We start from the raw sequence: 18,331 nt of genomic DNA, 5'->3' as shown, positions 1-18,331 counted from the left end.
TCAGTTTTTATAGATTACAACATATACATTTGGTGAAAAAAAGTTTTATTTTTTTAGATTAATAGACATAAACTCTCGAATATTTGTTTGTCAGTAACTACTAACTAATTGATAATCTCTAAGTTAGATTTTATCATTCCATTCAATACTTCGATTGTAACTTAGAATTCATTAAAAAAAAAAAACAAAAAATAAAAAATCATCAAACCAAGACAATAGAATTTCTCCAATAACAACAAAATCTATTTAATAGAGGGAAGACAAACATTTTGGAGTGAATCAATTAAAAAGTAATCATCGAAAAATAATAGATGCTTTTAGTAGGTGAACGTAAATATGACTCATCATTATATTGTTTCAATTTACTACTTAATTAATTAAAAAAATTATAAAGCAGTAATAATAAAAGCTTTGGTTGTTGGATTGTAAGGGAAAGCGCAAGAATTAGGAAGTGGCTGTGGTTTGCAACTCTGCATTATATTGTCCGGTCCAGATCCATTGCAACAAAAATGCTGAAAAGTTGGCCTTTCTTGCATATATCTAGGATTATTCTTATCCCTATCATTGCTGCAATATCTAAATTAAACAGACAAAAAAAAAGTCAAAATTGTTTAAAAACACTATGATTGGTTGACTAAAATAATATATTTTTTTTATTAAATTGAGCTTTTTTTTTAACTTATTTTTAGATCTATTGAAAAATTAATATATTTGAACAATTTACTTAAAAAAAAACTGGTATTTCAACAAAAAGGAAGTGTAGTCATTAAAAAAATTGTTAAAGGAATATCAGAATTTATTATTTTTAGTTATCACTTAGTCATTAATTTAATTTTTTAGTTTAAATTTTTTGTTTAGTAATCCAACAACATACTTTATTTTATACATTTAAATATTAGTGATTAATTGACGACTTAAACCAATAAATTCTGATAGTTATCTAATATTCCTCTAATTATTATACTATCTTATATTTCTATTTAGATTTTAAGTCAAACAAAATTAAGAATAAAAAATATTCCAAATACATACCTTAGGACTCAGGTTCGGCAGGTTTTGATGCTTCTTCTACTGGTTTGAATTCTTCACCTGCATTTAATGAGAGCATTTACTTTTTGAATGCAGTATATATATTATCAGATATTATAAATAACTAAAACATAAAAGCTTGATATTGGCATGAATATAAAGAAATACCTCCATCCTCAGGCAAATCGGAGGTCCAGAGAGTGAGATTGTCTCTCAACAATTGCATGATCAAAGTGCTGTCTTTGTATGACTCTTCACTCAATGTGTCTAACTCCGCAATTGCCTCATCAAATGCTTGTTTTGCCAAATGGCAAGCCCTTTAATTCAATTTATTTCAGTAATAATCCCAATACATAGCTAATAGCATGCATATATAACCAAATCACTCAAGTAACTAATTAATAATACCTTTCAGGAGAGTTCATGATCTCATAATAAAACACTGAGAAGTTGAGTGCAAGTCCAAGACGGATTGGATGTGTTGATGGAAGATCTGAGTTTGCAGTTGCTGAAGCAGCCTATTCATACAATGCAAACAAACATACATAAGCATCCACCAATTATTACATAAAAAATCAATTACTCCTATAAAATACCTCGTATGCCTTGAGTGACTGTTCAGCTATCTCTTTCCTTTCTTGCTCAGTCTTGAACTCAGCAAGGTAACGATAGTAGTCACCTTTCCTGGATTACGAAAACAAGACAAGACTTTAGAATGAAACCACTCGTTTCAAAAGCTTAAGCCGATAGAAAAAAATAACATGAATAGTTATATTTCTTACATCTTGTAGTAGAAAACAGTGGCTTCTCCAGAGTGGGAAGAAGGAATGAGATGGTGGTCAATGATGTCGAGAATATCACTGCAGATCTTGGAAAGCTCCTCCTCCACCTTTTGGCGGTAACCCTTGATGATTTTGACGTTGGCCTCATTCCCCTTTGACTCTTCCTTCTGTTCGATTGAAGACATGATGCGCCATGAAGCTCTTCTTGCACCAATCACGTTCTTGTATCCCACTGACAGCAGGTTCCTCTCTTCCACTGTCAGTTCCAGATCCAGCTTTGCCACTGTCTTCATGCATTCTACCATCTCTGCATCACATTTCTCCAATTCTTTAATAATTAATAATATTCACTAGTCATATAACACTAATATTATTTTAAATTGATTATATATTATTAGAGATTAATTTTTATGGACTAATAATATAAAATATAGATATAAAATATACGTTAAAATACAAAATAAATATTAAAAATAAATTAAATAATATATATATTTATACATAAATATATAATAACTGATTTGGTAGTTGATTTTTAATATATACATAATATTTTTATATTTTTATAAAGTATTTTAGATCAATTTTTCTTATAATAATACTTAATAACACATTTTGTATCTATAAAAATGGATCTCACCACCATTTCTTATTAGGCAACAACTCTCGTTAATTTGAAAATAAAAAACTAGTTATATTCTTTTCTAATCATATCATCCCTCCTAATTTTTGTCCTTTTCTTAATTAGATTTATGAAAGCTAATGGGTTTGTTATTCGGATTTGCATTTGCATTTGCATTTCTTTTTTGAACAAATCCAACAATTCCGAAGGTGAGTAATATAATACATTCAGCATAAGCATGATGTACATGTGATTAATCATTAAAATGAAATGAAGTTATGTTAATTAAGATTAAAAAAAAAAACAAATCATAACAAGGAATGGTAAAAACTAAAAAGGACCTTCATATCTTTCAGCCTGCTCAGAAAGCTTGGCTAGGTAAACCTGAGTCTCTCTCTCCTTCTCGGTAGACATTGTTTGTATCAGAGAGAGATCAAAACAACAATAGCTTTGTAATAATGTGCAATAACAACAACAACAATAATAATGTGTTTGGTGATTGTGAAGAAAAAGAAGAAGAAAAAGAATAAGAATGCGTGAAAGAAGGGAAGGTGGGGTGGAGTTGTTATAAAGGAAGGAGCAAGTTGTGGAGGAGAATGTAAGACCGAATCTGTGCCGTTAGATTATTTTGGAACCGACCAAAACGGAAATCAACCTCTTCACTGCTATGCTGTAATTCCATCTACTTTAATTGTATTCTTTCTTAAAAATAATCATACGATGATTTGGATTTATGTGCACCATACAATAATGCATACATACGTGTATATACCGGTAATATATATTCAGTATTGTTGCTGGACATGTCTTCTTTATAGGGTGTACAACTTCTGTCTCCTTTGACTTTGACATGGGGCATGTTAAAAATAAAAATAATCAAGTTTAATTGGAATAATTTGATTTAGTTTCCAATTCAAATAAGAAAAAAAAAGTTATAGACTGTCTTTATATAGGATGGAAAGAGTGGAAATGGCCGAACTTTTGTTTGATTTGTCAATTAACTTTTGTAGGAATCGATCTAATCGAAAGGTTGAGGAGAATGAGATAGTTTTATAGGAAATTTGTGTGTTCTTTTATAGAAAACTTTTATGTGCATCAACATTATTTTCTAAAAATTATAAGAGAATAAAAGCAGTGTAACTAAAGCTACGTTTGTTTTTTAAAGACAAGATAGTGAGAACAAGATATAAAGGATAAAGACACAAAATTTTGTATTTTTGTATCCTATTTGGTAATAAATTAGAACAAATTATGAAAATTTAATTTATTCTTATTTTTTTCATTCAAAAAATTTGAGACGAAAAATATAATAATAAAAAATTAACAAAAATACACTAATTCAGTGTTCCTGGACACATTGTCTCTATCCATGTCTTCTCTGTCAAATACGATTTTGTGTTTCCGTGTCCTGTCTATGTAAACAAACGGAGCCTTAATATATTATGTGAACTAGGTTCACCAAAAAAGAAAACAAAGTTGGCTAACCTAGAGATGAGTTTTTCAACGTAACATAGAGCATGATCTTACGTGTTAATATTTTCATCTCTTGATAGAGTGAGATTCTTTGTTCGATTCATAGAATTCGAATATGGACAACAAAAGTATTCCATCACTAAGAATATAAAGATATGCCGATGCAAAGCTTTTAAATTAGAATATGATATCGAAGTTGTTTTAGTTGCGAGAACAGAACAAAGTTAGATTGGCTTATTTTTTGCTTACATCTATGAGTATGTAATAGTGATAGGCCCTCGATCTACCAACTCAAAGTTATGGCGTGTTTGATTTTGGTGAATAATAGTTATTAAACTTACAATGGTGAGAGTTGATATAATATTTGGGAGGACAAAATTAAGATAAAGTCTAGCTTATTTTTGTATAATGTCATTCTTTTGACCAATACCCAGTAGTAGCCGGCCATAATGGTGATGTGATATGAAGTATGAACACAAACCGCAATTACCAGTTTGCTAAACAAGCATGATCCTTCAAAAGTCAAAACCTACATCAGCTGGATTGGGATGCATGGACAGAGTAATAGAAAATAAATATAGCTTTAGAATTAATTAACATGTGTAAAGTAAATAAGCTACCCCTCAACTTTAAAAGTGGAAATTGTTGTGATAAGAATGAACTTCAAAAGTGGAAATTGTTGTGATAAGAATGAAATGGATGATGGCTCATTTTTTTCATATTGAAATGCTATGTTACCAAGGTCCTTATATTTAATGAAAGTGGAAAAAAAAACCTTTATACATGTATAAATAGAGACACGTATCTAAAATAATACACATGTAATAAAATAAATATTTTTTTCTCTCTTTACATTATAATATGAATTCTTTCTCTTTATGTGGTTTTAACTTAGAATAATTATAATTTTTTATAAAAAATGACCTCTGTTATAGTGAGATAAGAGTATTGGTAAACGATAATACTAGAGTCTTATATTTATATTTCTCTATTTTATATTTATTACTTCTTCCTCATTTATTTATTTCACAACACGTTATCAGCACGAGACTCTGATAAAAATTTAGGAAGACTCAGGTAACAAATTTTTATTATGTCAAAACTCTCTCATCTTGAATTTAATACTCTTGATATATCTAGAAACAACTATTTAATATGGATACTAGATGCTGAAATCCATCTTGATTCAATGGATCTTGGAGATACTATTAAGGCTGAAAATAATACATCCCAGAAGGATAAAGCCAAAGCCATGATTTTCCTTCGTCATCATCTTGACGAAGAATTGAAAAATGAATATCTCACATTAAAAGATCTTGCAGATCTGTGGAAAGATCTTGAATAAAGGTATAATCATCAAAAGACAGTGATACTTCCTCAAGCACGATATGAATGGATGCACTTGCGTTTACAGGATTTTAAATCCATAAATGAATATAATTCTGCAATATTTCGAATCACCTCACGAATGAAATCATGTGGAAAAAAGATAATTGATAATGATATGTTAGAGAAAACTTTCTTAACCTTCTATGCTTCGAATGTGCTCCTACAGCAGTAGTATCGAGAAAAAAGATTTAAAAATATTCTGAGTTAATTTTTTGCCTTCTTGTTGCTGAATGCAACAATGAGTTGTTTTTAAAAAATTATGAAGCACGACCAGCTGGTACCGTTCCATTTCCTGAAGCAAATGCGGCAAATCATTACCCCAGAAGAGGTAAATGGCAAGGTTTTAGTAGCAAGAAAAATTATGGAAGGAAAAAGAATTATGTTCACAATAAAGGATCTCACTAGAAGTAGGATAAAGAAAGAAAAAATAGGCAAAATAAATCAACTGAGGATAAATGTTTCTGTTGTGGTGGAAAGGGTCATTGGTCACGTACCTGCCGTATCCCAAGGCACCTAGTTGATCTTTATCAAGCATCTCTGAAAAAGGATGACAAAGAAAAGGAAACAAATTTTGTTTCAAATGATGCCGAAAATTCCACCACTCATTATGATGTATCTGATTTCTTTGAGGATCTTGAAGGAAATATTGATCATTTGATCAATGATGACATAGTTTAATATGTGAGATTATTAAATATTCATGTAAATAAATAATGTAAGAAATTTATTGTTAAGTTTTACTTTCTATGTATTTAAGTTTTAAATATAATGTATATAAATAATAAAATATTAATGTTTATGTTTAAAAATTTTTGAAATCATTAAATGTGTCAACTTTTAAAAATAATAATAATAATAATAATAATAGTGATAATAATAAAATTTTAGTATATGACATTATGTACAGTATTTCTTAGAAAAATAATTACAATCAAGAATTCAATTTGACTGTGCATGTATTACTACTCATTTTTATTATTATTTATCTTTGAAAAAAATGACAAGGATATATAATGAAGATGTAATGATGTATGCCTTGCGGATAGTGCAAGTTTGCACACCATTCTCAAAAGTGATATATATTTTACCCATCTTGTGCCAAAAGAAGAATATGTTAATACTATTATTGACTCAAGAAATGTGATAGAAAGTTCCGGAAGAGCTATAATTTTGTTTTCTGGAGGAACAAAATTCATAATAAATAATGCACTATTGTCTACTAAGTCTCTAAGGAACTTATTGAGTTTCAAAGATATTCGCCGAATGGATATCATATTGAGACTATGAATGAGGGAAGTCATGAGTACTTATGTATCACAACTTATCATTCAAATGAAAAAGTTATATTAGAAAAGTTGCCCTCAATTTCATCTGGGTTATATTATACCAAGATTAGTGCAATTGAATCGCATGCCATTGTAAACCAGAAATTTACTAGCCCAAATGAATTCATAACTTGGCACGACCGATTGGGTCATCTGGGAACAACCATGATGTGGAGAATTATTGAAAACTCCCGTGAACATTCACTAAAGAACCAGAAAATTCTTAAATCTAGTGAATTTCGTTGTGCTGCATGTTTTCAAGAGAAGTTAATTTTAAGGTCATCACTAGTAAAGATTGGATTTGATGCCTCTGAATTCCTAGAAAGGATTCAAGGCGATATATGTGGACCTATTCATCCGCCCTGTGGATCTTTTAGATATTTTATAGTCCTAATAGACGCATCTTCAAGATGGCCACTTGTGTGCTTATTGTCTTCTCGGAACCTAGTATTTGCGAGATTACTGGCTCAAATTATTCGATTAAAAGCACAATTTTCAGAAAATCCAATCAAAGCAATTCGTCTTGATAATGCTGGTGAATTTACTTCCTAAGCTTTTGATGCTTATTGTATTGCTAATGGAATAAGTGTTGAACATCCAGTAGCTCATGTTCACATACAAAATGGGCTAGCAGAATCACTTATTAAATACCTCAAATTAATTGCTAGACCCTTACTTACGAGAACAAACTATTTTACATGCCGCAGCACTTATTCGTTTGAGGCCAACAAGTTACTATCAGTTCTCTCCTATGTAATTAGCTTTTGGCCAGCAACCAAATCTTTCTCATTTAAAAATATTCGGGTGTGCAATATATGTTCCCATTGCACCACCTTCTCACACCAAAATGGGACCCCAAAGAAAATTGGGGATATATGTTGAATATGATTCTCCCTCTATAATAAGGTATCTTGAGATACAAACTGGAGATGTATTTAAATGCCGATATGCAGATTGTCATTTTGATGAATCAAAATTTTCAATATTAGGGGTAGAGAATAAGCTTCATAAAAAGGAACTTAATTGGAATGCATCATCCTTGATGCATTTAGATCCTCGATCCGGACAATGTGAATTAGAAGTTCAAAAGATTATACATTTGCAAAGAATAGCAAATGAATTGCCTGATGCATTTTCCGATACAAAGAGAATAACCAAATATTATATACCAGCGAAAAATACCCCAATTCGAATTGATGTCCCAGTCAGACAAATTGCCACTGAAACAAATTCACGCCAGAAGCGTGACAGGCTTGTCGGTTCTAAAGACAAAAATTCTCAAAAAAGAAAAGAAGAAAATAATATTCCTGTTAAAAAAGACATAGTAAAGACACTTGCAGTTGTCCAAAATTCTGATATAATTTTAACGCCAGAAAACGTTCAGGTACCTGAAAATTGTGAAAATGACAAGATCTCGATAAATTATGTCTTTACAGGAGAGAAATGGGACCGAAATAACACAATTGTCAATGAAATATTTGCATATAATGTGGCATTAAATATCATGCATGAAAGTAAGGATCTTGAGTCAAGATCTGTCGAAGAATGTCAACAAAGAAATGATTGGCCAAAATGGGAAGAAGCCATGAAGGCCCACTTGCAAAACGTAAAGTCTTTGGACCTATAGTCCGTACACCAGAAGATGTAAAACCTGTTGGATACCGATGGGTATTTGTGAGAAAACGAAATGAGAAAAATGAAGTTGTACGTTACAAAGCTCGACTTGTAGCACAAGGTTTTTCACAAAGAACCGGTATAGATTATAAAGAAACGTATTCCCCTGTAGTGGATGCAATAACATTGCGTTATTTGGTCAGTTTATCTGCATATTATAAACTACATATGCATTTAATGGATGTGGTAACAACCTACTTATACGGCTCATTAGATCGCGATATCTATATGAAAGTCCTTGAAGGATTAAAGATATCTAAACCATCCAATGAATATTCACAAGGATTATACTCAGTTAAATTGCAAAAATCTTTATATGGTTTGAAGCAATCTGGATGAATGTGATATAATCGTCTTACTGAGTATTTGGCCAAAAATAGATTCAAGAATGATGATATCTGCCCATGTTTTCATAAAGAAATCTGCATCTGGATTCATTATAATTGTTGTGTACGTTGATGATTTAAATATCATTGGAACTCTTGAAAAGATTCGAACAATTATAAAAACTCTAAAAAAAGAATTTGAGATGAAAGATCTTGGAAAGACTAAATTTTGTCTCGGCCTGCAAATCAAGCATACAAAAAATGGGATCTTTATTCATCAAACAACATACATAGAAAAGATCTTGAAGAGATTTTATATGGATAAATCACATTCATTAAGTACCCCAATGATCGTAAGATCTTTGGATGTAGAAAATGATCAATTCCGTCCTAAGAAAGAAAATGAAAATATCCTTGGTCCTGAAGTACATATCTTAGTGCCATTAGAGCGCTAATGTATCTTGCTAATAATACAAGACTCGATATATCATTTGCAGTGAATTTACTAGCAAGATATAATTCCTCTCCAACCAGAAGACATTGGAATGGAATCAAACAAATATTTTGAAATCTTCATGGAACGGTTGATATGGGATTGTTTTATCCCTATGGATCCAAGTCACAATTAGTTGGCTATGTAGATACAGGATACTTGTCTGAACCACACAAAGTGAGATCTCAAACAGGATACCTATTCACATATGGTGGTACAGCTATATCATGGAGGTCCACAAAACAAACGATTGCGGCAACATCCTGTAATTATGCTGAAATACTAGCGATACATGAAGCTAGTCGCGAGTGTTTTTGGCTCAGGAGTTTGATCCAATATGTTCTGTCATCATGTGGACTGATTGATCAAAAGATAGCTCCAACTGTTCTATTTAAAAATAATACAGTATACATTGCTCAATTTAAGCATATTTCCTTTACTAAAGGTTTTTTCCGATTGAGTTTTTTTTAAGTAAAGTTTTAACTAGACATAATCCTAAATGATCATTTAAGGGGAGTGTTGTGATAAGAATGAAATGGATAACCATGGACGGCTCATCTTTTCCATACTGAAATACTATGTTACCAAGGTCCTTACATTCAGTGAAAGTGGAAAAAAAACCTCTATGCATGTATAAATAGAAGCATATATCTGAAACAATACACATGCAATAAAACAAATATTTTTCTCTCTTTACATTATACTATGAACTCTTTCTCTTTCTATGGCTTTAACTTAAAATAATTATAATTTTTATAAAAATTACCTCTATTATAGTGAGATAAGAATATTGGTGAATAATAATACTAGAGTCTTATATTTATATTTCTCTATTTTATATTTATTACCTCTTCCTCGTTTATTTATTTCGGAACAGGAATGACCATCAAACTCAATTATTTATTTATCTGATGGGTCCAACTCAATTTTCACCTGTAAAACATTACATAAAAAAAGGATCTGCAAGAGCATGATCATTCCAAGTACATTTTATTTTGAAAGTCTTAATTTAACAAGTGTCTCTTAAAAGACATTAGATGGAATCAATGGAATTACAGCAAGACAGTGTATTTAATGGAATTACAGCAAGACAGAGAGTTTAAGATCATCACCGGCCGACCGAAGTTAGACCAGATGAACCCAAGTAGATGGAGTTGCAATATCAATTTCATTCTTGGATTTCGAGGCCATTCACAATTTTTTTCTCAAAAACTAGTAAATCAATGATTCAATAAAGAAATCATGAAGGGAAAAAAATGCTAAAAGATATTAGATGAATGAATTACTACAATCAACATTAACAAAAAAAAATTAAGGTGGAACTGAATTCAACATGAACCTTCACAATCTACAGCTTCCTCAATTCCCTGACGCAGTTGTGGAAAACATGGGGAACGTCAAGGCTTTGAGCACTCTATATACAAGACGTGCCAACTAAAATATATCCATTTTCTGTAATGTTACAAACAGGGCAATTATCAATTCGTAGCAGGCACTCAACATAAACATTAAGATGCAAAATTTCTGACGCCGTTTTTTTTGGGGGGGTTGGTTATGATATCATAGACTCTTTACAACATGCAACATGGTACATGGATCAATATCCAAGTGTGTCACCATCAAGACCAATGCAAATGTATTTCTGCCTAAACAAACACGGAGTTTTGTTTGTTTTAGTGCAGCCATAATTTTCAATTTTTAAGTCTCATAAAAGATCTCTACCCCGTTTAACTGAAAAAAGGGAAAATGCTATACAGATTAGAAAGTGATTGTGAGTAATTACCAGAGCAAAAGAATCGTGATCATATGCAATGGTGAGAAATACTAGTCTTCAACCAATTATTTTTTCACAAATTGTTTCTGGCATACAAGAAGCCGTTGGTCACTGCCATTCTGAAGATCAATTAACCTGGCCTCCCAACGTAGCTGTGTTGCAAGCTTCCGAGCCAACTCTATAGCCCACATAGTATCAGAAAGAATTATCCATCCCTAGAAAATGATGGCATGTAATAGACAATTAGGATTTTATGGACCATTCCAATATTCTAATACTTAAACTATACGTAATAAACCAACAAACTATGTTATGTGCGCATCACAACAATAAAATGAATACGCATCATTAGAGTCACATGGCAAAAACTGAATACGTTCTCTGCTCTCTTTTTCGTCAGTAGTTAGTACAGTGTACAAAATCAATGATGAACTTTCTTCCATAGTAACCATGAAACTGTAAGTAACAGGGATGTTGTACCTCTGGACGTAATATTCTATCCATCTCCAAGAATAATTCTAGCATGTTGCAACTCTCTGATGCGAGATGTGAGATGAGACCATTCGCATGAAGCATATCATATGTCCGCGGGTAGGTGGGGAAAGGTTCACACCTTGAGATCAATAGCCAGATTAAACAATGAACTACTCAAGCCAGAAGAAGCATCAACTTTATTTTACAATGAGTTTTGTTGATGAACTCAAACAAAAAGATGGTATAGAGGAGGAAATTTTGAGGTTTGAACAGTTGGATGTTCTTCAGAAATGGATTTTGCTATATAACATATATAAAGCAGTTTGAAACCCAACATGCATACACAAATAACAAATAGCAACTTACCAGTCATGCATAACACCAACAAAACCTCTATCTAGTATAAGAGGAAGTGCATTAGTAGCCCTGGCGGGAACAACATTCATAACCCACACCGATTTTTTCTCCTCTAGAAGAGCAGCATTTAAACCTCCATAATTAGCGTTCATATCCATAACATTTCGTATCATGTTATATGGAGGCATTGGGTCTTCATCTCCAGGTCTCTTTGGATGGTCAGAGAAAATTAGTGGTGTAAGCAATGACCAATAATTATTGACTGCTGATCTCCAGAATTGCATGTCTTCATAAAATTCTTCAGGCTGAACTCCTGCAATGATAGAGGGAATTTTGAAAAGGCAAAGCATTTTAAAACAGGAATGAAATTACGGAAGAAAAGCAGGTAGAAATATGCAGATTGCAAAAAGCTGATAAGTCACAATACTTTCCATGAATTTCAAGTTCAGCTGGGCTCAGCTCAGATCCAATGGATCTGTTCTGTATTGCAATCCAGCGCCTGCTAGAGGTCCCACTGATACATGGTACAATAGGATGATAATATAAATGGGCATCATCTCCTTTGCATAGCTGTATACCACGCTGCTTCCTACAATATAAGAAATAAACTTCAACAAAAAAAAACTATAGTTGGACGAGTAAGTGTTTCAGAATATTAGCAATTGAGTTTTTAAAAAGGATTGGAGGACTAAGTGTTAATATTAGCATTATCAAAGAAACAGCTATTGACTAATATTACTAGTCATTTATGTTGTTCACATTATACCACTATCCCTACCGAGATGAATAACAATCAACATCAGCAGTCTTTTGCCAGATAAAAGTCTCATCTTGCTGAGCTAGAAGAGTCCAACAGAGTTGCTGGGTCAGCTCTTCCATTGGGTTCAACATGATTCTATTTTTCTCCCGTGATGAACTGCCCTGTGGCCTGATTGTGGGCGATGTTAGAACAAAATATCCTCCAGGTTTAAGAACACGGTCAACCTCTATAAGGAACATTCCATCTGTGGGATGAAGTCAATGTTAGTGAGCAAAAGAAAGAGAGAAGTTCATGCAGAAGCTATACTATATTCACGATGTTATAAAAGTCATTGCAAGATGGAAAAGTAAAGAGAAATGGAAATGATAGAGAAATTACAGAGAATGGAAGTGAAAGAAAAAGAAAAAAATACATATGATTCTCATATGACCATTCTTACATCATTTCAAGTATCAACTTGATTGAGACAAACAAATTACTTGCAAATGAAACCAACATTATATTATTTAATAAACCCAAAAAAATTTAAATGCCAAAAAACTAAGGTATAATCCAGCCATGGAACAATAGATCACAGACTACTGGCCATAAAGGCATAAACTATCTAATACAAGTGAATTAGGCCTTGACTATAATGATATCCATTCCCTGATACGTCATATAGAAGATACATAAATATGAAACACATAAAGGCTACGGAAATTGCTATCCAAAACCTGCACAAAAAACTTATTACTGTCCATCATCAAGGATCAACAATCCCAAAGTTATGGCTATTAGTTAAAAACCCCTTCATGCACGAGCCCTAAAAGCTTAAAGAATGGATAATGTATAGGGCTGTAGGCCCACTTTATCTCGTAAAGAAAACGATAGTCATAAAGAGTGGGGAGACAAGTATCATGACATATGGTTAACGATGCTCTAATTACCTGTCAAGAATCAACTAACCCAAAACCGTCAACTGTTAGGTAGTGGCTAAGAATAAATTTGTAAACAAGGTTCAACAGATTGTGTTATATTAAGGATCAGTGTTAACTCAATCAACTATTTGGCATTTGACAGACATTCTTATTATACTTATACAGCCATGCAGGCTTCAACCGCATATGTGATACAGCTTAATCATCTCCTCTCATTTGTTATTTAACAAAACTTTTGACAAAAAACTATACCAATTGTCAAAACATATGACACCATATATCAACGTGAAAAGAAATAATACTAACAAGAGGAATTGAACATTATATATGTGACTAAAAGGAAATCTACAATGCAAAAAATGAGAGTAATGCTCATAAACCATAATTACTTTTTTCATCCCAAATGATGCCACATTTAGCACAGTGAACCATGCCATATGATAATGACGGATATGGAAGCTGTCTTGCAATAAAGTTGCCAATCATAGCAGGGATGCCTCTCTCAAGTGCCAATTGGACTTGGCTTCCAGTTGCCTCATATGCCGCAATACAGACTGCCATTATTTTCAGTGACAACAAATGAGCTCCAAAACTACCAAATCCACAATTAATATCTAGTACAGTTTGAACCTGTTACAATGAGATCAATCTAGATCAGTCACATATATTATTCAGCCAAACAACATGATCCTTGATTAGAATCAGAAGACAGAACAGAGACAGCTGCATATCAGAACCATTTCTTAACTTCCTATACATGGAAATGTCATACCCAACCCCTTTCCCTCTAAAACATTATATCCTTCCCCAAAGAACACCAATTTTCGGATTATGATATGTATAAGACTTACACCAGCTTGGAGAAAATCAGCATCACTTCCTAAACCTATCATCTCTGCAAGCTGGCGAGAGTAATCTTTCACACCATCGAAGATCAAGCCATCCTCTGAGTGAAAAGCAATTTGGTTCTCTTCTAGTAGCATCAACCTATGGAAGTTGACCCAAGAAAAAAAAGTAAGTGCAAACAACAAAAGTATGAATCACAACAGAGAAAACCTAACAAAAACTGAAATGCAGGAACAGTATTTTAATTGTTAACCCAAACAAGGTCATCCTTCGCACTCTATCCTACAAATAAATGAAGTACCTTTTGGTCATACTTCCAGAGGAAAGAAACTGATCTTTGCTTAACTTCACATTCCCACTCCAGATAACATCCCGGCCAATCGGCCATTGCAGGGGAATCTTGTAATCCTTGGGAGGGCGAACCAAACACCTCTCCAGTCCCCTCGACGCTTCGCAATGCCGATCAAACTCCTCCCCTCCTTTAAACCCAGACAACAAATTGGCAGAGACATTGTGGCAGGGCACAAAGTTCTCCCTCTCCTTTCCACAAATTCCCAGTTCCCTCGGCTTAGCGCCACCAGCGGACGACACAGACGTCAGCTCCAAATAATCAGCGGCTGTTTGCTCTTTTATCCTTCTGTAGTTAGAGTAGACGATTGATGCCGGATTACGAGTTGCTGAATCAATGGCACTGGAAGAAGACGGAGAAGAACTTAACAATGCAATTAGAGCTAGCACGCTGATCAGACACACGACTAACCAGCTCAGTGGCGGTTTTGGACCAATAATTATGAACAATTTATTGAACCAGGAGCTTCTCATGTCCAAAGAAAATTCTCGAGAACTTCACTTCAGCCACTTTTCACACGCTCAAAACAATATATTTAAAAACCGCACTAAATTTTGAATTCCGTGAACCCTAATTTTCGAATCAGAACATAGCTTTAAAGCGTGAATCCTCCTTACTCTCCTTGGAAGCATTGAAACAAGGAGCTCGGCGCAATTACAAGAATAAAACAAAGTTCGAATTTTCACCCGCCGAAACAAACGATTCTGAATCTGAGGAGATTATCAAGCAATGCTGATCGCGCAAACTCACCGATCAAAAGTTCGGATCGCCTCTACAGAATTTGGACAAGTCACTACTGAATCCGAAGTTTTTATTATTGTCTTTATTTCAGAAACGCAACGCCAAGTAAATCGAATCAAAATCAAAGAGCGTAGAATTGTCAGTGAATGGAAATGGAGAATTTAGGGTTTTTGGTTGAAGAAAAAAAATGTGAAGAGAAGAGAGTGCGATTTGATTGAGCAAGCAAATTCCTCAACGGTGGAAGAAGAGCGCTATTTCCGGTTGTGTCAAAAGTCTTTAGATTGCTCCTTTTCCTCTTTTCCTTTTTCTCTTTTTTTTTTTTTTTTCCTTTATATATTGATAATAAAATAGCTCATAGTCCACACCAATCATTTATTAATCAGATCCAAATGTTTTCATTAAAAGAAGTAAAATTAATTAATCGAAATTAAATGCGCTACCTATGGCTAGATGAACAAGATAAAATACTAAAAATAAAGATATAAAAAATAAAAATATAAAATTAATATTTTATATTTTATTTAATATAAATTAAAATAAATTATAAAAATTTAATTTATTTTTATTTTTTATTTAAAAATTTAAAAAAATATAATTATAAAAAATTAATTAAAAAATTAAAAATCAATAAAAATTTATTTTTTATTAATATTTTTATATTTTTTATTATGATAAACATAAAATATATTAATTTAATATTTTTATTCTTTAAATATAATATTTTTATTTATACTTTATTTATTAAATATAATTTTATATTTGTATATCCTTGTCTCGTATCTAGGGGTGCACATGGGTCGGGTGAAGCCAGGTTTGATGTGACCCAAACTCGATCCGAAATATACACCAGGTCTATTTATTAGACCCGAACTCGATCCTAGACCCGATGAAATTAATACACTTTCAGGCCACAATTATACCGGGCGAAAACCGGGCCGTTAACATTACATTACGTTGATACCTTCTTGTAAGCTAACATGTAAAAATATCCAAATTTCCAAGACTCCAACCATTATTTAACATGGTAAATTTCACTTAGAAAAGTATAACAAAAACCAACCCTTCTTTAAAATTAAAGTATAATCACAATCAATACTATAAAAAAAACCACAATCAATACTAATATTATCTAATAATACCAAATATTTAAATCAATACAAATAACACAATATTATGCATTAGTCTAAAGTCTTATGCATTCTAAACATAAAACATTCACTTATAGTTTTATAATGACTAATAACACAAAATATTAAGGTTTATAATACTTAAATTCCACATAAGAATAGTCATGATCCATCACTAATACAAAATATTAATTGTGTATGATGACCGGGCCACCGGGCCGACTTCGGGTGACCCGAGCTATGACCCGGACCCGACCCGAAATAATGACCGAGTCTATTTTTGAGACCCTTACCCGACCCTAAACCCAATGAAATAACACCAAATTAGCCCCTAAAGTGTTCGGGACCAGACCGAGCCTTCGGACCCGGCCGGGTCTGTACACCCCTACTCGTATCTATAATAAAAAAAACAAAACCTAACTTCTATTGGTTTTGGGTATTGGTGTAGAAGGAATGACAATTGTCTAACAAGTATATCAATGTTAATAATTTGTCATAATATATATATATTTTTAAGAGAATTGTTATTTGTACACTAAAATCAGCTACTAAAATCAGTTACTAATGTATTTGTATATAAATATATGTGTGGTTTAATTCATTTTCAATGTGTATTTTATACTGGTAACTGACTTTGGTAACTGATTTTAGTATACACGTAGCATAACCCTATGTTTAATATTAAATATTTTCTTCCTACAATAATCGATTTTGTTTACGATGAATAATTAAAATTTTATTAGCAGACTAATCAACCATCCTTTTTTTTATAGAAGAGTCCATTTAGTAATTAATTGTTATTACTTATTAGACAGAAGAAAAAAAAAACCAGTTATTTTCATCTTCTATTTCTTTCCTAGTAAAAAATATGACAAAAGAATATAATTAAATATGATCTAGAGTTTATTAATGATACATTTATATGTAACTGAAAATAACGTTAAATAGTCTGTAAATATTACATAAATTTGACAACACATAATATTCATCATAAGTAGAACCTTTGAATTAAGAGAACCAAGTTAATAACGTTAAATAGTGTTTATGAAATTTCAGTATTTCACGCTTAAATTAAGTTAATTTTTTATTAAAAAATTGAATTGAGGTAGTATTTACCGATATTTTTATATATGTGAATCACGTTGCAAAGACAAATAAGTGCCAAAAAGCACTTAACAAAAACAATATCCTTTTGTTCTTGTTAGTAAATAACTCCAAAATGTTGTCGTATTTCCTTTAGGTAGCGTTTGGTGGAGAGACAGAGACCGAAAGACTAAGACTGAGAGACAGAGACTAAGAGACAGGGATTGAAATAAATCTCAATATTCTGTTTGGTGCAAAATGGGAGACAGGAATTGAAACAAGAATGAAACTCTAATTTAATTTGCACAAAGGGTAAAATTAGAATTAATTAATTGAAATGAAAATATTTTAGGTATAAAATGTTATTAAAGTTTCAGTCTCCATCTCTAAAAATTTTAGTCCCCTGTGTCCCTACTTTTTAGAGGTACTGAAATACTGAAATTTTAGAGACAGAGACAGAAATTTTAGTACCAGTCTCTGAACTAACAAACACGATACTGAGTCTCAGTCTCTCAGTCTCTGTCTCAGTACCTCAAAACAAACGCTACCTTAGTACTTACCATTTTTTAAAATATTTTAAATATTTGTGATATAAAAAATTTAAATATTTTTAAATTTTTATTTTACTTTGACTTAATAAAAATTATAAATATCTCATAAACTATTATAATTATTATAGAGTAATTAACAGAATTTCAAAACACTTTTTAATTTTTTAATAAAATTAGTGTGAATAAGTGAAGTTAACTGAATCTCTTTTATTATATCAAAAGATTTGGTAAAAGAT

General features: G+C 32.1%; 2 protein-coding genes across 2 annotated transcripts; both read right to left on the bottom strand.

Annotated features, from left to right (window-relative positions):
- Positions 1-221: 221 nt before the first annotated feature.
- Positions 222-2,975, bottom strand: LOC112734149 (14-3-3-like protein GF14 iota). Its single transcript, XM_025783366.3, has 7 exons — positions 2,775-2,975; positions 1,812-2,118; positions 1,626-1,713; positions 1,438-1,547; positions 1,198-1,346; positions 1,033-1,089; positions 222-576 (listed from the first exon to the last, which is right to left on the bottom strand). The coding sequence occupies exons 1-6, from the start codon at positions 2,845-2,847 to the stop codon at positions 1,034-1,036; spliced, it is 783 nt and encodes a 260-aa protein (XP_025639151.1). The 5' UTR covers positions 2,848-2,975; the 3' UTR covers positions 222-576; position 1,033.
- Positions 2,976-10,074: 7,099 nt separating this feature from the next.
- LOC112734148 (probable methyltransferase PMT5) lies at positions 10,075-15,636 on the bottom strand. The gene is made up of 9 exons (XM_072233604.1): positions 14,546-15,636; positions 14,250-14,385; positions 13,788-14,028; positions 12,497-12,722; positions 12,151-12,307; positions 11,728-12,032; positions 11,368-11,500; positions 10,897-11,102; positions 10,075-10,565 (listed from the first exon to the last, which is right to left on the bottom strand). Exons 1-8 carry the CDS (start codon positions 15,064-15,066, stop codon positions 10,953-10,955), a joined length of 1,869 nt encoding a protein of 622 aa, XP_072089705.1. The 5' UTR covers positions 15,067-15,636; the 3' UTR covers positions 10,075-10,565; positions 10,897-10,952.
- Between the last annotated feature and the right edge of the window lie 2,695 nt (positions 15,637-18,331).

This window comes from Arachis hypogaea, chromosome 3 (assembly GCF_003086295.3).
Source record: "Arachis hypogaea cultivar Tifrunner chromosome 3, arahy.Tifrunner.gnm2.J5K5, whole genome shotgun sequence".
NCBI lineage: Eukaryota > Viridiplantae > Streptophyta > Magnoliopsida > Fabales > Fabaceae > Arachis > Arachis hypogaea.
The sequence above is the reverse complement of the archived record's forward strand: the minus strand, read 5'-3'. Positions and strand labels throughout refer to the sequence as shown.

Coding starts and splice junctions, on each gene's coding strand:
- LOC112734149 (XM_025783366.3), bottom strand. CDS start 2,847: ATGTCTACCGAGAAGGAGAGAGAGACTCAGGTTTACCTAGCCAAGCTT. Junction 1,714..1,811: donor ACTGTTTTCTACTACAAGAT/GTAAGAAATATA, acceptor TTCGTAATCCAG/GAAAGGTGACTACTATCGTT. Junction 1,548..1,625: donor AGTCACTCAAGGCATACGAG/GTATTTTATAGG, acceptor TTGTATGAATAG/GCTGCTTCAGCAACTGCAAA.
- LOC112734148 (XM_072233604.1), bottom strand. CDS start 15,066: ATGAGAAGCTCCTGGTTCAATAAATTGTTCATAATTATTGGTCCAAAA. Junction 14,029..14,249: donor CTGATTTTCTCCAAGCTGGT/GTAAGTCTTATA, acceptor TCATTGTAACAG/GTTCAAACTGTACTAGATAT. Junction 11,501..11,727: donor GTTGGTGTTATGCATGACTG/GTAAGTTGCTAT, acceptor ATTGATCTCAAG/GTGTGAACCTTTCCCCACCT.